A 22,934-nucleotide genomic window follows, 5' to 3' on the forward strand; every position below is an offset into this window, starting at 1 on the left:
CCTACTTTTTCTTTTTTTGAAAGGCTTATTAGGCTGGATTGTGGATAAGGTTTTGATGAAAATTTTCATAATATGATTATGAACAAAATGGGACAAATATGACCTGTACTAATACAGCACTATGAAATTGTTGATGACCGAGTGCCTGTATTTCAAGACTATTAACAAATGTCTCTTTGACAAAGATCCAATCAGATCAAGACCAGAAGGAAGTTTTAACCCACACTATATTCCCCAATGAACAGCTAATGGCACAGTGGATAGAATGCCAGGCCTGAAGTCAGGCTCTAGTTCAAATACCACCTCAGAAACTCAGACATACTAGCTGCATGACCATGGATAGTTTTAACTCCGTTTGCTTCGGTATCCTAATTTGTAAAATGAGCTAGAGAAGGAATTGGCCAGTTATTCTAAGATCTTTGCTAAGAAAATTCCTAAAGTGGTTAATAAGAGTCAGACATGAATGAAATGATTGAACAACAATAATCTTCTTCACTTCTGGTGATTCATGTAGACACAAATGATATCAGAAGAAAACCAGAAATCACTATAAAGTCTTTCAGAGAAATTGAAGACTTCACTGGCATAGGATGTTACCCATTAAAGGAAGAGCAGAAGATAAAAGAAAACTTGAGAAATGAACAGTTGCTTAAGGAGATGGTATTAAAAATGGGATTTGGATTTCTAGAGGATGACTTAAAAAATAGGAATGGCAGCTTTTGGTTAAATTGGATCCACTAACAAGGGCAGGTGATGATAAGGTTTATTTTAATAATCTTGTAATTCTAACACACTGGAAAAGGTTAAAAAGAAGAATATCCACCAAGCTAAATATCATAGCAGTGGAGATACTCAGAAATTCAGAGGAGATAATGTTCAAGAAAGGAACCTTGGCCTTAAATGTCTATATCCTCATATCCAAAATATGTAAAGAAAAGCAACTCTGGAATGCTTAGGAATTCTGATCAACACAATGATCCATTCTAAAGCAGTCATGCTGCTTTGGCCATGTGATGACATGCAGGCCATGCTCTAGATGGAGAGCTGATGGTCTCACAGTACAGACTGAAGTATATTTTCTTTCTTCCTCCTTTCTTCTCTCTTCCCTCCCTTCCCTTCCCTCTCCTTTCCTTCCTTTTTCCTCCCTTTCCCTCCTTTTCTCTCCCTTTCCCACCTTTTCCCTTCCTTTCTCTCCCTTTCTCTCCCTCCCTTCCTTCCTTCTTCCTTCCTTCCTTCCTTCCTTCCTTCTTCCTTCCTTCCTTCCTTCCTTCCTTCCTTCCTTCCTTCCTTCCTTCTTTGACAAATGGAATAAATGTTATTTCTTCTAAGGAATTGGTAATAGAAAAAAGATTCTTATACTGGAGGGGAGCTATATGAGACAATCCTTAACATATAGTGTGATGATCCTAGACTTTTGTGGACCTCATTTTCTTCATCTGCAAAATGAAACACTGGCCCTGAATTCACATGGCCAAAATGGCATCCAGCAAAGATTTGTAGATTTATTGCTATGTTCATCATGCAGAAGACTGAATATAACAACATTAAAAAATTACTTATTTTTACTCTGAGATCTTCAGAAGTCTCAGAATTTTAGAGGATGGCTCCATGCCAACAATTTCTGTTTTTGTTACCTGTATAGAGGTATTCAGGGAGATAAGCTGGCTGAACTGTGAGCGTCTTGGCGTCACTCATCTCTCTGGTCTGCAGAAGTACTGATGCGATGGAATGAAAATTGCTATTACAAGAAAGAGCAATCAGCAGATGGAGAAGCAGCTTTTTGCTGTGTTCAAAGACTTCAGGTCGGTAATGGTCCAAACCTAAGAGGAAAAGGGAAATCTCTTTGTATAAATTCATTTTTAGTTAGCTTGTAGACTACAGAAATAATAAAAAATTCCAGCATTTGTCATGGCAACCCTACCTAAAGGAACATGCAAAGTAGATTTGTAATTTTCTCACCTTGACATCAGTTAATAACATAAAGAGTGAGGTTCGAGGAAAACAATTTATCTTACTCCTTATGTCAAAACCTTGGAGTATGGGTAACTGGATGCTTCTCCTTGGCCCCTCAAGAGCATTTGATATTGTTCACTCTCTCTTCCACCCTCCTCCCCAATCTCCATGGGATTGCACTTTCCAGATTGTATTGTTAATTCTTCAGTCTTCTTTTACTCTATTCCTGGTTGCTCTTCCATGCTCCACCCATAACTATGGATATTTTCTCAGGATCCATTCTTGCCTCTTCACTCCTGTTGCCTACACTTTTGCCACTGAGTGTAATTATTCTGTCTTACGACTTTTAATGGATCACCTACTGTTAATAACTTCTGCTGTCAGAGATTATTATCATTATTTTCATGGATCTACTTTATATTGAATTTCATTCTATACAGCATTATAATCATTAGCATTTATACATTGATTTAGGCCTGCAAAGCATTTTACAAATGTTATCTCATTTTATCCTAACAACTACTGTGGGAGGTAGGTACTATTTTTGACCTCATTTTATAGATGAAGAAACTGAGGAGAACAGAAAGGTAAAATGAGTTGCCTAGTACTCCATAGCTAGTAAGAGGTTGGACTTGAATCAAATCTTCCTGCCTCCATGTCTGGTGCTCTCTCCCCTCAGCCACTTACCTCCTTTTTGATATTATCACAAGTTTATCAAAAGTTTCCACTGTATTTGGATTATTGCTGAATTGTGTCCTGAAGCTAATTTGAAAATCCAATGTTCTGAATGACAGTGGAAAAGTTTGGAAAGAATGCTAACAAAATTCCTTTTCTCAGTTTGTGGCCATATGGTGTACAGAAGGATAATGACTCCTCTTAGATGTAACCTTACCTAAAAAGACAGCATGGAGTAGTAAGGGGAGATGAAGGGCCCAATCTTCTCTCACACTGTGATCTACAACCATCTCAGTCATAAAAATAACAGCAATATTGCACCTGATCAAAAAAAAAGTGAAATTAGAGATGAGGAAGGTAAAAATAATAATATATTACTAAATTTTAATGAAATAAAAACACTTACACCCTCCGAATTAGCATATCAATAAATCAAAAAACATTTATTAAGCAGCTACCATATATTAGGCCCTGTGCTAAGTATTGGGAATAGTGAAGGACAAAAGACAGAATTCTTCCTTTAAGAGGCTCACTGTCCGATGGAGGAGACAACAGATAAATAATTTATCTGTGAACAGAATATCTACAGGATAAATGGGAAATAATAAACAGAGGGAAGGTCCTAGAATTACTGAGGACTGGGAAAAACTTTTAGAAGGTGAGATTTTGTTGAGACCTGAAGGAAACCAGGAAATCTGAGAGGTAGGATTTGAGCAGAAAAGGGATTTCAGAAATGGGAAGCAGCCAGAGAAAATGCTCTAAGTTGGGAAATAGAGCATATGGCCTCTACTCCAAGAAATAGCTCCATTTTGATTTATTCAGTTGCACAAGCATTTCTTAAGCACTCATTTATTATGTATCAAGTGCTGTGATTTTGAGAATGCAAAGACAAAACCAGTGGTGTTCACCTTAAGGGGCCTACTTTGGATAAATAATGTAAAATTAAAAAAAAGTAAAAAAAAATACACACACACACATATATAATATATATGTATTTATTTATTTATGGACATGGAAAACATAATAATTGGGGGGAGAGAGTGTGGATCAGAAAAGGCATCTCCAGGAGGAGGTATATGAGCTGAGCTTAGAAAAAAGTAGGTATTATAGCTCACAGGAATGAGGAGGAAGAGCATTCAAAATGCAGAAGACCTGTGCAAAGACACAGACATAGAAGGTAGGATAATATGCATGAGAAAAAGCAAACAGTCAAACTTGAAAGCAATATTCACTAGGTGGTAGGAAGCATGTTGTAATAGGAGTGAATCATCATCATCATCTTCATGGTAATAATAATGATAACCAATATTTTATATAGTACAGTACTTTAAGATTTGCAAATTATCTTATTTTTTATCCTTAAAACAATCCTAAAAGGTAGATGCTATTATAATTCTCTTCATTTTACAGATTGAGGAAATGAGGCACAGAGAGGCAATCTTATCCAGGGTCATACAGCTAATAAATGTTTGAAGCTGTATTTGAACTAAGGACCTCTTGACTTTAAGTCCACACTATCTACTGTGCCACCTACCAGTGGGAATGCAAGTTCCTTGTCTTTATTTTGCTTTACTCTCTGAAGTTCCAAATAATTAAAGTTGTGTGACAGGAAGAATTTTTAGGGATAAATCAGAATGGGCCAGAAAAGTTTTGTGATCTATGTCTAGGACAAGAATATATTTTGGCTGATATAAATCCAGCAAATACATGGAGAATTAAAAAGCTATTATGTTGTGATTATTTTTAAAGCTCAATCCATTTTGGAATCCAAAGTAAGTTCATTACAGCCCCCTGTTAAAAAAGACTAATCAAACTAAAATTCCATTATACTTAAATGAACAGTTAACTCACCTGTGAAGTGGTCCCCGGGGAGTGATGGTTTCTGGAAGGTAGTCTACCAGGGGTGCCCAGCATCCTCCAGTGCAGGGCATAGGTAATGGCTGTGGTTGTTTGGTCTCTGTGATATTCAATAACCATCCGGTGTATGGAGAAATTGGATCATCTACAAGGCAAGAGAGAGAATTATATTTCATTTACACTAGGGAAGATGCTCCTATTCACTACTTAATAGATAGATTCTAATCTATCAAGCACTTATGATTTCCTCAAGATGGGAACTTCCTCCACTAACATTCATAACCAATATATCTCTAATGGGTTTATGGAGTTCTCTGAGATTCCCACAAATAATAAGTAATTTATCCATAGTCATACAGCAAGCTTATGACCCAGTTATCATTTGAAACTAGGTCTCTCTGACTGCAAGTTCAAAACTATTATAACACCTTCCTGTTTTTTTATTTGTTATTTGAAAGAGAACAAATTTCACAATAGTTATAACTTTGAACTATTCAGTTCGATCCAATTCAACCAAAAATTTATTAAGAATCTTTAAGTGATTTAACCCTTCTGTTCTCAATTTCCTCATCTGTAAAATGAGAGAGTTAAATAAGATGGCTTCTTCAAATTTAAGATCTACGATTCTATGATTCTCTATGTAAGGTCCTCTAATAGTTACTGGGGATAAAAAGCAAAACAAAACAAAACAAAAAACTCGACCCTAAACAGCATGGTCTTATCCAATGGGAATTTACAATATAACAAGGGAGAGGAAATTCTCTCTCTGATACATAAATGATAGAAGGTATAATGACAATCAATCATTTATTTTCTACAATACAGAAAAATATGAAGAGGAAAAATAATTTTTAATGTGGAGGAGATTGATCATAGGAAAGGCTTCATGGAAGAGGTGGCACCTGAGCTGGATCTTTAAAGAAGAGTATTTTAACAGGGAAAGATGAGGATGGAATGTATTCTAACATATTTTGGGCATTGAGGGATTTGTTTAAGTTTTTTTTTTTTTTAACTCATATCCAAATAATTCTCTGTGACCTCATTTGGGGTTTTCTTAGCAAAGATACTAGAATGGTTTGCCATTGCCTGCTCCAGCTCATTTGCTAATGAGGAGGCAAACAGGGTTAAGTGACCCAGGGTTACACAACTACTAAGTATCTGAGATAAGATTTGAACTCATGAAAAAATTAGTTTTCATGATTTCAAACCCAGTGCTCTGTCCACTGCACCACCTAGCTGCCCTGAAAGATAACCTGTACAAATACAAATACAAATACAACTATTACCATAGTTCAAAGATGATCTATATAAAAGGAGAGAGATACAAGAGATATTATGGAGATAGAATCAACAGAACTTGGCAACTGATTGAATATGAGGGAAGATTAGGAAGAGGATGGAGTCAAAAGTGACCAAGTTCTTCAGCTAGGATGACCAAGAGGATGATAGGGCTCTCACCTTAACAGAAAAAGGAAAATTTAGTGTTCAACTCTAAATTGATTTGGAAAGTAAAGACAACAAATTAGCACCTGTGTTTCAATTCATATTTTAATAAAGGAAGATGACAGTTTACCGTGGATATGAATATTCTTAAAGCTCTTTAAAAAAATTTTTTTTAATAGCCTTTTATTATATGTATGGGTAACTTTACAGCATTGACAATTGTCAAACCTCTTGTTCCAATTTTTCCCTTCCTTCCCCCCCCTTCCCCCAGATGGCAGAATGAAGAGTAGATGTTAAATATATTAAAATATAAATTAGATACACAATAAGTATACATGACCAAACCGTTATTTTTCTGTACAAAAAGAATCGCACTCTGAAATATTGTACAATTAGCCTGTGAAGGAAATCTAAAATGCAGGTAGGCAAAAATATAGGGATTGGGAATTCAATGTAATGGTTCTTAGTCATCTCCCAGAGTTCTTTCGCTGGGCGTAGCTGGTTCAGTTCATTACTGCTCCATTGGAACTGGTTTGGTTCATCTCATTGCTGAGCATGGCCAGGTCCATCAGAATTGGTCATCATATAGTATTGTTGTTGAAGTATATAATGATCTCCTGGCCCTGCTCGTTAAAGCTCTTTTCTATGTATTCACTTTGAAATGTTAGTGGACCATTCTGGTAGTTTTCCAACAGATAGATGAGAATGAATGGAGCTTGGGAAAGAGTATATTAAAGCAAGATATATATATATATATCTTGATATATAGATATAGATATCTACTTATCTATATCTATATATCTTGGGAACCATTTCTGCTACAGTCAAGGAAATGTATAAAATTTCTGAAGAAATGAATATAAAAGAAGAGGAAACTAGCTGAAGACTTATCTTTGATTGGACCTCAAATTCAGAAGTCAGCAATTAAAATGACTAAAAAGAAAAAAGCATACAAATAGGAGATTCAGAAGAGTAGAGTGCCTTGGAAACCAAGACAGAAAGGAGTATTTAGTACAAGAGTTCTTAACTTGAAGTTTGAGAACTTAAAGAAAAACTCTAAAAAAACTATTTCAAAATAATTTTTTCCCTTTATATTACCATAGATTTTATTTTATGCATTTAAAACATTCAGTCCAAGAAGGAGTCCGTAAGCACACACACACAAAAAGGATAAGAACTTCTGATTTAGAAGGAGGGGATAGTCAAAAGTGTTAAAAGAAGCAGAGAGGTTAAGGAAGATGAATAATAAGAAAAAGTAACATAATTTGGCAATTAGGAAGTCATTAATAACCTCAGGGAGACAACTGAATTTTCATATCAGTATAATATGAATAAAGTTGCATAATTTATCCTTTCTTTTCCAAGTTGAAAATATGCCCTGGGGAGTCTCAAAAGCAAGCTGTTCACATTTTAAAAGCTGTAGATGAATTATTATTTTTTCTTCATCTTTAATAGTGTACCTCCCTAATCATAAAGTATGCAGCAGTAGGATCTTCTTTCAAAAACAAAGCTTAAACAACACAGCCGTTTATGCTACGAAACTCTACTAATGGTGAATATGTTTTTGTCGGATGTTGTTTAGGGGATGTTGGAATAAAGAATGTCAAACTCAAATTTATTGACTCAGGCAGACGTTATAAAAGGAGGTGCTCACGGCTATGTAATTAACTAGTGCAATTAAGGATGAGGTTAATAGTGTTCAACTCTAAATTGATTTGGAAAGTAAAGACAACAAATTAGCACCTGTGTTTCAATTCAAAATTCACTTAGCAAAGAATTAACTGGAGAAGTGTTGAACTCAGTCCAGCAAAATATCCTCTAGGGAAACTGCTCAAATACAATGCATGTGATCAAAAAATACTCTAAGATATAGGGCTCTATACTGTATAAATAGCTTTCAAGAACAATACTTCATTTGGTCCTCTTAGCATGGATCCATTTATAATCATACCCATTTTATAGATGAGGAAATTAAAGCTGACTTCCCAACATCAGATTGTTAACAAACACTGGAGTTGGGACTCAAACCCAAAGTGGCATTTTACCATTAAAGTTTACCAGAACTTTGTAGATGGGGATCTCCCAAACTGCTATGTTGTAGTAACTTCATTGATTTGGATTTGGATCTAGATACTATCACTTCCTCTAGATCAGGAGTTCTTAATATTTTCTGTGTCAGAGACCCCTCAGGTAGTCTGGTGAAACCCACACATGGAGGTTTTCTCAGATTAATGTTTTCAAAAGCATAAAATAAAATATGCAAGATTACAAAGGAAATTAATTATACTGAAAAACAATAATTAAAAGTTCACATACTCAAGGTTAAGAACCCCTTTGTCAGGGCCAAGTGGACCTTAATGGTAAACTGCCACTAAGGCCTGTGGACTTCACTAGAATAAAATGAAGCAACAATGAGTCACTGTGCGGCCAGGTCTCTTTAGCAAGTCCACAGGGCTGAGTGGACTGAATTAGGTTTCATCCCTAACTCTATACCACTGTTAGAGTGGTTAGAATGAAAGGATGGTGGGAAAACACCAAACCAGTAGCCTTGTATGTAGAATTTAGTGTCAGGCTAACTTGGCACTAGTTACAGGACTAAAGGCTGAATGAAAATTTTCTCATCTATAATATAGAGATAATATTACTTGTTCTATCCACTTTTTACCTTACAGGGTTGTTTCTAGGCAAGCAGTTTGTAAACCTTAAAGTACCAAAGAAACGTGAATTCTTATTAGTAGGCTAATGATTAGTAAATATTTTATTAGAATGGCCCTTACTTGGGAACTTATGGTATCTCTGAGACACCAGGTTGGTGAGCTTATTCAGTTTCTTTGTAATCAGTTAAAATACTGCTCTCAATGCTAATATTCTGAATAGATGAATGTTTACTATTCAATGATTTTTTGTGGTCTGAAATGACCACATAAAATAAAATTGCCTCATAGTATTCCAAGAACAAATTTAAGTTAAGTAGCCCACTAACATTTTCTTTTTATCAATTAGATTAGAGACTTTTTACAATAAAAAAAAATTGAATCCCATAGTCTTGTTAAGAGTACAACAGATTTCACATTTATAAGAAAAAATAAGAACATGTATAGCATGAAATGACAAATTATATCTTGTTTGAATTTATAGTGACTTCTACTCCTACAAATACTTCTGTGGCTCTTTTCCCCTGGAGTCACAAGAGTTAGGTTCATATGATGGCATGATTATTAGCTTGCTTTTTATTATAATTACCCTCTGACTCATTCATCTAATAACTGCTAAGTGTGTGAGGTTTTCATATAGGAGGGCTCTAAATAGGCAGTTTAATTTTGGGCTATCTTATTTATTACATTTTTCTGCTCAATTCTATGTCCTAGGGCCCTGAGTACATAAACACATATCATCAGTGACCCAAAGATTTAAAAGAAATAATATGCTCATTGGTCCTTTTGTCCAAAATACTGAGGTATTCATGTCATAAAATTGCTCAGGAAATGTAACATCCCCTTGAGCTATATTTTATTGTGTTAAGCCCATCAAGAAGCAGGGATCTTTTTATAATCCAATTTTCTCCACCTCAAAATGTGGATTCAAGTATATTGCCATATGAATCAGACTTTTCTTTAAGCAACAACTCTCCATTTTTCAGAATCAGAAACTGATTATCTAGCTTTTGGGTTGCCTGCATCCCTGATTTGTCCACTTTACTGCTAGCCGGGGGTGACAAGGACTATAGAGAACAAATACAAATAATTATAATAATAATGACATCTAACATTTACCATGTGCTAGGTAGCACTAAGTCCTTTACAATTATCTCATTTGATTCTCACAACAACCCTAGGAAGTAGGTGCTTTTATAATTGCTATTTTACAGAAGAGGAAACTGAGGCAAATAGAGGTTAAGGGACTTGTCTAGGATCACATATCAGTTCATTTTATTATTAGTTTGTAGGGAGCACTCATGAAAAACTATTTTGTTATTGAGTCCTTATTTTGAGACTATGATCTCATTTGGGGTTTTCTTGGCAAATATACTAGACTTGTTTGTTATTTCCTTCTCCAGCCCATTTTGCAGACAAGGAAACTGAGGCAGGGTTAAATGACTTGTCCAGGGTCCTATTGCTGAACTCATGTAGATGAGTCTGATTCCAAGCCAGTGGTCTATCCACTGCCCCACGGAACTGTCCAACCTACCCTCCCCCTCACTCTACAAACACAAAAGAGTATAAAGCAGACAATTGAAATCTAGGATTTCAACATCTGTGGATTTTTAATTATTCATTTCTCTTACTATCCTAGACATTAGAGAATTAATATACATTAGCTCAGACAGCAACATTATAACACAAAAACTTGGTTATCATCTTTACCTAGTTCCTCTTTCCCATAATTAAACTATGTTTTGTTAACTGAAATTCACTTACAGGAGGACAACACCATATTCATGATTTACATTAAAGCAGAAACAGCTGATTGCTCAAATTCCCTTTACTAATCTCTTTGGCACTTAGATATGCTATTAGGTCTGTTATTTTGATCCAGCATTTCTATCATGTGAAGACAAGTGCTACTTTGTACCCTGGTGCCTGAAGCAGAAGCTTGAGGCTTAATAAGATAAAATGCCTGGACTCTTTTGTTTGTCCATCTGTCCAAATTACAAGAAAAATAATGTTGCAAATTTATCTCTGAGCTCAATTAGATTTTAACTGTCAATTAAGTGCCAGATGTAGATAAAACCAGCATCAAAGCAGAGAGATTTAGGTGAGTTGGGTCCACAGGCTAGGACATTCTTGCAAATGGACATTTTTAAAAGTATTTAACAAAATGTAGTTTCCCTCTCTTCCCTGCCATTGTCAAATTTTCACCATTTCTTTTTTAACTCACCCTTATAATATCAATAATACTTTTTTTTTTCCTAGCAGCAAGGAAGAATGTTATGAATGAGTCATACTGATTAAGAACTCATATTAACCAGCACATCATGATAATGATAAAGCACTTTACATTCATTATGCATAAAGGGAAAAGCAAGGATCTGGGCAGGATTTTGAATTTTAATTGGACTTCTTATTTCTCCATAGCTTTCAGGTGATGAACCCTGTGCAGATAGCAAGAGTAAATTCCTGACATCACATCTGTGGATCCATAATAATAAAAATAGTAATAACTGACATTTTAATAGAATGCTTTAATGTTTTCAAAGTGCTTTACGTATATAACCTCATTTTATCCCTCCTCACATACTATAATTGTATGGATATTCTTGGCTGTTATTATTATTTCTCTTTTATGGATGAGGAAGCAAATACTCTTAGAAGTTAATGATTCCACAGCCAGAGATGGGATATGGAGTCTATTTGACTCTATGGCCAGAGGAGTTAAAATGGAATCTAAATCCATTATTCATTAGATCAAGCTGCTCCTCAAGTACCCTCTGGTAGTTAATTAGACCAAGAATATTTAGAGCACTGTGATTCTTAGTCTATTTGTTCCCTTTTCATTTAGCATTTCACATTTTCACTTTAACAGATTCACCAATTAGTACTTACTCTTGTCCTCATCATAGGAACCTCCAGAGCTATTGCTGTATCTTGATTCTAGCCGAGTATGGGCTCTGATGACATTACTGAACCTTCAAATGCAAAAATAAACTTTAATTTAAAATATGTATAATTAATAATAAAAATTATTATTTAATCACTTTTGAGGACACTTCTTTCAGAAAGCACTCTGATTCAATCTAATTCAATTCAAGAAATACTTAGAGACCCCTGCAAAAAAAGATTCATAATTTTTTCATCAAGGAAGCTGTTTGGGGAACCCTTTCTGGTTTTCCTTGTATTTATTTTTAAAACATGTTTTGCAAATACTTATTTATATATTTTTTGTATCTCTAAACAGAATGTAAGCTTTCTTTAGGACAGGGATGATTTCATTTTTGCCTTTGTATCTCCAGAACTAAGCACGACACTTGGCACAGAGGAAGGGTTTCATAAATAATAATAGCTAGCATTTATATAGGGCTGGAGAGCTAGGTGGCACAGTGGATGGATTGCTGGGCTTGGAGTTTGAAAGATCCAAGATAAAATCTGGGCTCAGGCACTTACCAATTTTGTGATCCTGGGCAAGTCACTTAACCCCATTGATCTCAGTTTCTCATCAGTAAATGAGATGGAAAAGGAAATGACATATCACTCCAGTATCTTTGCCAAAAAAAGCTCAAATGGGTCACAAAGACTCAGACATGACTGAACAACAAAAATATAGGTCTAGGTAGCATTAATGTGGTGCTTTAAAGTTTTAGAATAAGTTATTATTTGAAGTTCACAACAATCTTGGGAGATTGTTACTATTATTATTCTCATTTTTCTGATGAGGAACTTAAGGCAGATAGATGTTAAGTGATTTGCCCGGATTACTCAGTTAGAAAGTGTCTGAGTTAGGATTTGGACTTGGGTCTTTCAAGTTCAACACTCTCTATTATACCATTTAGGTTGCCCATCAATTGGTTGGTAATTGTTCTTGATCACAGCCACATGATCATAGCAGTAGGAGTTTTCTGTATGCTTGTTTCTGAAAGATCACAGTCTTTCTAGTTTTCTGGAGGACCTTGGCAGATATACAAAGACCATATTGAAAGCTACAGTATAAGTTTAAGAGAAGAAGAAATAAATAAATCAAGGTATATCAAGTTTGGGACTATATCTTCTTGACTTGCTTCACTTGGCCTGAGGCTTTTTAGAAAATAGCTGCAGAATGAAGGTCTAATTATACAGAGAAGCTTTCCTCCACAGTTTCTTTCCTGGGGTTAACAAATAATAATAACATGGATTTATAAAGTACCTTTTCTCTTCAGAGCTCTAAGGGATTTCGTAGCTAATATTAGGTTTACTATTACAATAAACCTATAAAATAAAGGAGAGAGATGGGCATTTTGGTTTCTATCTTATGTAATGGGGAACAGACACAGGGAAGCTTTGTTTTCGTGTCTGTATTCAACCAGAACAATTATCTGGTAAATCTGGGACTATCCAAAGAGCAATTCAATCAACAGGTGACTTTTTTTTTTTTAAACTTTGCTTTACTATAATTTTCTGTGCAGTGCTGGCGTTCCCCTTCTCCCCCCATATAATGCCCAACTTTCTGTTTCCCTCCCTTTAAGAGTGGTGGAGAACACTGGAATGGACCTATCATTCAATTTGGCTCCTCCATGCCAATGGAGGAAGAGCAATTTCTCTTTCCCTTTCTTACATCTAAGACATCTTTGAGAGACCTGACATTAGGGTGATAATGTCAAAATAGTATGATCTATGCCAACTAAACTCCAGAAACAACTACAGTGACTTTGGGTTTTATTCATCTTTCTTTAGATATAAATAGCAGCTTCTTTTCTTACATCAATCAGGATTTTTCCAGCAACTTTGTACTTTATACATTCTTTCCCATTATCTTTTTGTTTTGTTTTGTTTATTTGAATTGCTACTTTCTGAACCTGGAAAACAAAACATCTGGGACATCTGCTTAGTTTCATAATGTAGTATTCCAAATCAGGCCATGCAATACTTCAAATGAGACCATTACTTAAGAGATTAGAACAGTGGTAAACTTTCTATTACCTTGTGAAGAAGTTCTTTAATTATATTTATGCTGACAAATATCAAAACTGTAAACAACATGTGCTGAGCCCAGACATCATTTGGTAAAAGACAAAAACAGTTTCATGAAAGAGTTCCACATCTGGCGATTTCCATGGGCTCACAGCTTCTGCTGACTTTGTAAATATCAGGAGGAAACTGTGACATAAGCTGCTTTCCCCCCATAATTCCATCAAATCCTATTTGGAGAGCTGGAGAAGAGATGGGCTGCAGAATAAATGACAATCTCCCTTTCCCTTTTTAGAAGCTCAGCAGCAGGCTGGAGCTAGTGTCAGTTTTTGTTTATCTAATAAAATGAATTCTATCTTGGTGATAATCCAGTCTAGAGAAGGAAAAGTGGAGACTAATGAATAGTGCCCAACATATAATAGGTGCTTAATAAATGCTAATTGAATTTAATTGAATTAAATAATGCAGAATTCTTATAGAGGATTGGGAAGGTCTGATTTTGTGTGTCTCAGTAAAGACACAATTAGTAAAGGAAAACAGAAATCAGGATTCTAAGTGGCAATTATTCTTATTCTTTTCCTAGGCTGAAAAAAATCAGTTTCAGTCTGGATTGAGGAGGAATTTTAAGAAAGAAGTAGACAAATGACAGTTTTATATTTATACACACAAAGTAGAAAGGATTTAAGTCAAAGTGAATCTATGAAATCCATTAAAGTATGAACTCCTTAAGAACAGGGACATTTTTGGGGTCTTGCTTTGTCTCCTCAGACATCAGTGACTGCACACTGTGATTATGTTTGGCACGTAACAGGTATTTAATAAATGTTTGTTGACTAAGTGAAACACATTTTTAGGAGGTTGTGGAATTTCTTTTGGAGATTTTAACCACAAGCAAGATAACTATTCCCTCAAATCATTTTAGTGGCCTTTAGATTTCATCCATTTTGGGGACTATGGCTTTGGGATGTTATCCTAGGAGCACTCCAGACTCAAGAACTGGATTAAATCCGAAGGAGGGTTCCAACAATAACTGAGGGTCAGCTAGGCACAGGGTCCCAGAATATTTTCAGATTTTCTACAGATAATGTGGAAATTTGGGATTCAGACAAGAGACTTCTTACAAGGCATTGCCAATCATCAAGTTCTTGGAACTTCTGGAAGTCTTTGAAAAATTAGATAAGATTGTAAGCTCCTTGGGGGCAGGTTCTATTTTTTGCCTCTTTTTATCTTCCCAAGTCTTTGGCACAGTGCCTAGCATATAGTAGATACTTAATAGATGTTCGTTAATTGACTAAAAAAACAACCAACCAACCAGTAGGCCTATACCTTTAGTGATTATTCGGAGGTTATTGTTCAAATTCCATGCTTAACATTTATTGAAAAAGCAGAATTCTTGCAGAAAACCCTCTTTTTTATTACAAGAGAACAAATTTCTGGTGGATTTAAAAAAAAAAAACACTTGAATTTCAATTACAATTATAGCTATTCATTTTCCATTGAAATTCTTCTAAGTATCTGAGGAGTAGAAGGTAAAGAAATTGAACAGTGAAAAAAAGAGGCAACCCAAGATTATTATTTCAAAAGGACCACTTCACACTAGACAAAATTGTTCTATTGATTTCACTGATCCTATCAAAATGAACATTAATGAGCCAGGTCCACAAATTCAGGATTCCTGGGACTGATTCAGAATTCTGTCCCTAAGTAATCCTGAAAACATCATTTGACCTCTCCACAAGTTCCATTCCCTCTAATGGAAAAAGATGACTCTGGTATCTGGAGGAATGTACATGGAAATTTCCCAGGCGCAAATAGTACAGATGAAAGTAAAGAAAGGTCAGCAGCAGAAAGAGTGGGTAAGAAGGCTGCCCAGAGCATGTAACTCGGCTAACTCACTTAAGTAAAAATTAAAAAGTTCAGGACTCAAGAACAAAAAACAGGTAATGATGCAAAATGCCCCAACTCTTCTCATAGGCTGGATGGAATAGTCTTGTTTTTATTCCATGTTTTATTATCACGATAAAGGAATTTAATGGCATACAAGTACATTTTTACAACGTCCTCCTCTGTTGTGTTGGTGAATTTGAGGCAATCTTGGGTTTTGGAAAGTTATACCAATAGACCATAAGTTTTGGTGGGTCCTACCAAATTTGATACGTGGCACTGATGATTGGTTAGCATACCTTTCATCTTAGGATCAATGTATCTATGTTTGGAAAAGCTTAACACTGGGTTGGCTGCAGAGTGATAAATTTTTCAATTATAGCAACTCTCAAAGTTCATCTAGTAAACTGTTCAAGTATTGTACTCACACCAATGAGATCATGAATCCTTGAACTATATATTCAGATATACATACATATAAACAATATGTGCATATACATAAATACTTATGTATGCATATATCCACATAGATAAATTAATACATCTTTTTTTTTTCTAATAGGAAAAATGGTAGCTAACCTAAAAAAAGCTCCCTATAAAGGGTCTGTTGGTCCTAATGATAAATGACTTGTCCCTTAAAACACTATATGAATATTAGGTATTATTATCATCACTATTCAATGAGCATGAGAGTTTAGAAACTCAAGTTCTACAGAAACCTCCTTAGTGATGGCATATCAGTATTTTCAAAACTATTTCTAACTCTTCCTGTTTCCAAATGAATCATGATAGAAAAACCAGATTTCAAATAAGGAATGATGAATAGTTCACACAAGCTCATTCCCTTTCAAAGGAGAACATTCTCGGGGCAGCAAAGTAGTGCAGTGGATAGAGCACTAGCCCTGAAATCAGGAGGACCCGAGTCCAAATCTGGCCTCAGAAACTTAACACTTCCTAGCTGTGTGACCCTGGGCAAGTCACTTAACCCCAACTGCAAGGAGAACATTCTCATTTTACTACTGGCTCTACTTCCAAGACTTTTCCATTTCCACACACCATTGCGGTATCCCAGGACTTCAATGGAAGAACTTGGGCACAGTATGGGACAAAAATAATGAACAAACATGTAGTTAGTATCTGAGGCCAAATTTTAACTTTGGGCTTTCTGATTCTAGGTCAAGTACTTTATTTATTGATTGGCTCAATCTTGATCAAATAGAGTTATGCCATTTACAATGGAGAACATATTCTTTGGGATATCATATGCTTTGTCAACTGAATGGTCATCCAACTAATAGTTATTAAGCTCTTATTATGTACCAAGTAGCCACTAAATTTATCTATGGTATAGGTTTTCTCAGTTTTATAGAGTTCACCCTCAGTGGTTTATTTGCCCCAGTTTACCTATGAGAAATCACCCAGTAAATCAGACACTGTGTGTGACTGTTTATAAGGCTGAAACTCATCCTCCTCTACTTACACTTACTATTCATGAAATGGAACATGTAATAGTATTTATTCAATGGAATATCTATTCAACAGTATTTATTAAAATTTTTGGGTCAGTAAATGCATCCCAGAAGAGAGTGAGTCACTTTTTCTGATCGTTTTTTTTTATTTTTCCACCTTTGAGTTAAAGATGACAGAAGAAACTAAGTCAATTTTGTTCAATTTTAGCAAAGGGAAAGAGTGACCCTGTGGATGTATACTTTTTCTTCTTTTTCTGATCAGGGAACAATATGTGACACCATTGGGACCTTCTGACAAGGGCTAAGAGTCTTTGGTAATATATTAAATGAAAAACTAAACTAGCAATACAGCTCCTGTCCTTGATATGATAAGAAGGCCAATTAGCACAGGAAGAAATGGATTGGGAAAGGTAATGGAGGTGAGTCAATTTTAAGAGAAAAAAAAATCCCAGATAACAAACAAGAATATTGCATGCTAAAGATTTAATAAAATGTGCACCAACCTCTCATCGTTTTCTTTCACCGTCCTGCCTTCCTCCACATCTGGGAAACTGTCCTGGCCAGCTACTACAGTGTTGCTGCTGGAAGTGGTTCCTGTGCATAAGGTTGAAAGAAAGATACTCAGAATAAACGAACAAACAAAAACAAGGATGCAACCTAAGGACCCCAAGTCATCTGAGGACAGCATTCTCTGTCTAGGCTTTTCGAAGATTTCTTATGTTCTTGGCAAAATCTGAGAATGTAAGTAACCATAAAGACCATAACACCAAAAGGGAGACGGTTCAGACATCTTCAAAACCAAACTTCCTTAGCCTTCTTATAATCGAAGGCTACAACATTCCTCTAGCTTCCTGGCCATCCAGATGATGAAGCTGTTTATCATGGCCAGCCTGCTGCTGACATGCTGTAGTATGCTTCTGCTCTCCTTTCTGTCCTCCTGTGACTATGCATTGGAATTAAGGCCAATAGGGAGAATCAACTAGAGACCAAAAACTTTTGTAAAAGCAAATCATGTTCATCATAACAGGTTTAAAAAGGAATGCATCAATTCCCTCACTCCCCAACCTTTTTAATGTTAGTACCAGAATTTTCTTTACCAGCCTCTGAACCCTTGAACAGTCACCATCCCCTTGCTCTTCTTCCGAATAATCATTAAATCTTGTCAATTCTTCCTTTGCATGTTTTTCTTGTCTATTCCCTGCCCCCCATTCCCACTGTGCTTATTAGCTATCCATGGAGTACTTGGAGAGTTTCCTAATGGGTCTCCTAGCCTCCAGTCTTTCCCCCTTTGGTCTGAATTTATTTTCCCTAATTCATTGTTTAGATTATGTTACCCCCTGCTCAAAAACCTTCAATGCACCTCTACTACCTACAAGTCCAATCCCCTCAGCATGACATTGAGATCAACAAAATTTGACTCTAATCCATATACTCCTATGTAAGTCGTGCACTTGGCCAAACTGGACTACTCTGCTGCGCTGGGATTTTTTGTTCCTAATTTTTTCTGATCATAACATTTGTAGTGGTTTAGAAACCTCAATGTGCTATGCAAATGTGAACTGTCATAGCTGTTGTTATCACACCATTCCTTCTACCTGAAATGTTCTGTCTCCAACTCTACATTCTCATGAAGGATGGGTTATTTCAGTGAGAAGAGCCTCTCCTTCCTCTCCACTCTTTGAGCATCAATATCACTCACTCATGGCATTTATCTTTTTTGAAGTAATACGATTTGGTATTATTTTAGCCAGACATAGGAAAAGGTTCCCCCAAGTAAAGGTCCAGGAAGGAGGGACTAGAAAGTAGAGGCTAGATATTTTTGCCTTTCTTTATATCCTCGGCAATTAGCATGGTGCCTAACACATAGCAAAGACTTAATAATTGCTTATTGATGGATTGACTGGATTTAGCCTGAATCGAAAAGAAGCTGAAGCTATTAGACTATGTGCTTTTCCAACAAGACTTTCTATAAAACCAAGTTGATACCTAAGGTTTCAAGCTAACCTTTCTAAACTGTCCTATCTGCAATCCCACACAAAGCACAAAACATACACACACATACAAAAATCCCACACAAACAACTATGGAATTATACAAGAATAATTTTCTTCTCCACAGAGAAGAAAAAAATGAATTAGTGTTATGCTGGTAAATGTTTAACAACTGGCCCTTTGAAAATACAGAGCACACTTTGATCTGCATTATTAATTTTTTTCCATTACTTTCTTAAGCTTAGACAATCAACAAAACAAGAAATTTGGTTTTGATGTGTAGCATTTGCCGGTTTCTGGAGTACAGAAATGCTGACACAGAAAATTTAACTATCAGTTCTCATCAGCCAGTACAAGCGGGCTCCAGCATACCTCTGGACACGTGACACCATTTTCTATCTAGCTGCCTTTGCTCCCTGAATAGCAGTAAATGAATGCTAAATTCTACACCAATAATAAAAAAAAGTTTAAACTCCTACCCGAAGCAGCAGCTGAGGGCTTGCTGCTGGCGGTGAACCGGTAAAAGGGTGGGTTATCACAATGCTGGACAATGGGGTTTACTGGCTCTGTCTGCTGCAGCTCAAACAAGAGCTCCTCCATGGTTTGAATGGTGTTATTGCGACACAGGTATATTGCTACCTTCTTAATCTAAGTGAGAAGGAAAGGATAATTTTCAGATTGCAAAATGTAAGAAGTCAAGATTAAGAATGGCATAGATGGTGACTATAAACTCATCTGAAGGGCATCATTAGCCAGATTTGGAAGAAATTACCAATAAACTGAGATCAATACAAAGCACTCTCTGACTCTGAAGATTATTCCTGAATTAAATGATCTTTGCAATTATGCTGTCCTATCTACTTGAATTTCCATCTATGTAACTGATAGGTTTATCTATCTCTCTACCTTTCTACCTACCTACCTACCTATGTATCTGTCTTCTTGAAAATAGGGCCAAGTTGAATACTCTAAAGATTTTGTTATATTTAATGAATGAATGTTGGTGAAATTCATGTGCTTTGCCTTTGAGGCATATGCATTTTCTCCATACTGAAAACTTGACCTATATGGTTATATTTTAGGAAAGAATTTTATTTATATAAAACATGGAAAAAATGTTAGTTATTTTTGTTTAAAAAGAAATTGAACTTTCTGCCATTCCCTCCTCCTTAAGAAATCAGGGAGTTTTGGTTGCTTTTTTGTATTTTTACCATTTAAAAATAAGGTTAGATGAAAGCTTTTGTGGACCAGTAGACAAATTTGCCAACTCAGCTATCCAATCTGAAATCGAGCTTGTACTTCTGCCTCCAAAGCACCCTAACAGCAGGGAAGTTCAAACTTCCCTGGGAAAAAAAGCAGTTTTTAAAAATCACAAAAAACATCAATCTTCATAAAAGTGTTTTAACATTCCAGTTTAGCTAATAACAAAAAATACCAGATAGACACATGGGATCTAAGAAATACTATGTTATATTTTTTCTGTCTGCTAAATTTGGAAAGAAAATAATTTTAGATAAAAATCTATCCTATCTACCTACCTACCTACCTACCTACCTATATAATGTCTATCTGCCTGTCTATCTATATCCATCATCAGAATGGCCTTATAGAAACTATATCAATGGCAGCAGAATCCCAACTTGAAACACTTTATAATATTGATCCTGCTACTTTCCAAGATTGTTGTAAGAATAAAATGAGTAACCATGAAGATCTTTACAAATATTAAAACATTATGTAATATTAAATATTGTTGTTGTTATCATTATCATCATCATCATCATCAACCCTATTATGATCAACCTGGTCTGATATCAGAGTCCCCATAGTCAAAGGATCTTGAGCTTTCTGATGTGGACAACAGGGAAGTGTTTACTAGAAGAAATTGAGAATGTAAATGACCACTGATGACAAAATATTATTAGTGTTTCTGCTTAGGGTACTAGAATTCCTGTGGGCAGCAATTTGACTGGAAGATACTCTCAGGGTATTGCTGGGATCTATTCTGGAAGGAATGGAACTTTGAGAAGTTTAAGGAAACATTTTCTTATCTTCAAACTTTTATCTAATATTTCTGCCTCTACCTTAGCAGTTAATTTGCCCGTAATTCTCAACCTGGCACTATTCCTCCCCACTAGAAAATTCACTGTAAAGAGAATGGGTCTAGATTTATATGATTTCTTCCTAGCTTTAAGATATTATATAATCATACACCTGTTTCCATATCAGCATTAATATTAAAAAACATCAGGAAGCTTGTCTCCTGCCTGAGGTAGGGGGACTAGTATCAAATATCTTAGGTGAGACCCCTAGGAGATCAGTGTGATCTGCCAACTCTCACATTTCTATAACAAATATTAAATCATTCAGTGCATTGTAAATTGACCCACTTAAAGCCAAATCTTCAAAACCCAAAAGATACTCACATAAGGCAAGAGGATAGTATCACTGCTGACCCCACACAGACTAATTAGAAACTGCAGGGTGATTCTCAGATTATTACTCCACTTCTCGTTGTTAGCTAGGGCATTCCAAGCATTTTCCATTTCTGGTCCTGGAACTTCATCTCCATACTACAAAAGATAGAAATAAAAAAGAGGAACTCGAGAAAGAGGGGGACAAAGTTAATATAAAAAAATTTCTAAAAATTATACTCAAATCCAGCATCACACAAGCCTGTATTCTTTGCTATTAGGGGAGACTGAGGCTGAGGAATCCCTTGAGTTTGTAGGTTCTAAGTTAGAATGGGGTTAAAGCTGATAAACTGTCCACCCTAAATGTGGCAATGATATGTGGAGACTTTGGGAGTAAAGGGCCATGAGGCTCACTAAGGAGGGAGAAATTAGCCCATGTCAGAAAAATGGAGAAGGTTCAAATTTCTGATTAGAAATAGAAATGGGTCTGTATTTCTGACCCAGGAAAAATAGGGAGACTCAATTAAAAAAAAAAAAAATATATATATATATATATATATATATATATATATATATATATATGTGTGTGTGTGTGTGTGTGTGTGTGTATGTGTGTACACACACACACACACACACACACACACACACACACAGACACAGACACAGACACAACTGTGGCTTGCTTGATTATTCTAGGAAAGATATCCATCTTGCTTTACCTTGGCCGTCATATACATGAGATTATTAAGGACCAGGGAGGTAGCCTCTGGAGAACCCCAGCCATTTCCTTTCAGGCCAAATGAACCGGTAACTTCTCCTTCTCTGTCCTTGACTTCATCTTCTGGAGTGCTGGGGCTGGAGCCTGGGAGGAGGAGCCGACTGTCGACCAGTTCAATGTTGTGAAGCCAGGGAAGCAGATAGGTGAGCATAATCTGACGCCCGTTGGGGTGTGTTGTAGGGAATCTCTGGCTCACTTCTAAAGATAAGCACAGGGAATGAAAACATGAATTTAAACATGAATTTCATCAAAATCATCATAATAAGCATTTATTAAATGCCTACTATATACCAGGCACTGTGACATAACTAAGCCAAAGCAATTATGAATTTTTTTCATTAGTACAGCTCCTAAATGAAGTGCGAAGGAAAGCGACTTTTATAATTGTACATAACATTATCAAATATTCCTTAAGTACCTGAGAAAAGAGGAAGGGTGAGCTCAGGATACATCCTGGCCAGTTCATACGAAAGTAGGCCTAGTGATACACTGTAGAGAGGTGGTAATGGACCATGTGTTCCATAGAGAATAGTTCCAGGTCTTTGTTCAGCTACCTTCTTTGAATATACAAAAAGTTTTGCTTCTAAAATCTATGAAGTGATAGAAAAGTGAGAAATAGAACCAAGAAATTAATAATAATATTCCATCAATCATTAGTTGATTCTTAGCATTTCAAAATAATATTAACAAAAACTAAAATTAATGAATATAGTAAAATGAATACTTAAAGATAAGGAATCAAATTTTTTCCTGTATTAAATATAGGAATTATTTCCTGTATAATTTAATCACAGATTCTTTTTTGAAACTAATGAGCTGAATATGTGTGCACGTACCATATATAAAGGATATATACACATGTATATAGTAAA

General features: G+C 35.7%; 1 protein-coding gene across 7 annotated transcripts in view; it reads right to left on the bottom strand.

The window, feature by feature from the left end:
• FRY (FRY microtubule binding protein) overlaps positions 1–22,934 on the bottom strand; it is a 514,411-nt gene that overhangs the window by 77,413 nt on the left and 414,064 nt on the right. For all 7 annotated transcript variants that reach the window (XM_051986496.1, XM_051986491.1, XM_051986495.1 and 4 more), the window contains 9 exons: positions 22,481–22,652; positions 22,004–22,260; positions 21,297–21,443; positions 19,350–19,518; positions 17,383–17,473; positions 11,472–11,554; positions 4,480–4,630; positions 2,846–2,949; positions 1,635–1,820 (listed from right to left, as the gene is read on the bottom strand). In XM_051986496.1, the coding sequence (XP_051842456.1) occupies positions 1,635–1,820; positions 2,846–2,949; positions 4,480–4,630; positions 11,472–11,554; positions 17,383–17,473; positions 19,350–19,518; positions 21,297–21,443; positions 22,004–22,260; positions 22,481–22,652 (1,360 nt within the window). The remainder of the gene's footprint in view (positions 1–1,634; positions 1,821–2,845; positions 2,950–4,479; positions 4,631–11,471; positions 11,555–17,382; positions 17,474–19,349; positions 19,519–21,296; positions 21,444–22,003; positions 22,261–22,480; positions 22,653–22,934) is intronic.

The sequence above is a fragment of the Antechinus flavipes genome, chromosome 3 (genome assembly GCF_016432865.1).
Source record: "Antechinus flavipes isolate AdamAnt ecotype Samford, QLD, Australia chromosome 3, AdamAnt_v2, whole genome shotgun sequence".
Classification (NCBI taxonomy): Eukaryota; Metazoa; Chordata; class Mammalia; order Dasyuromorphia; family Dasyuridae; genus Antechinus; species Antechinus flavipes.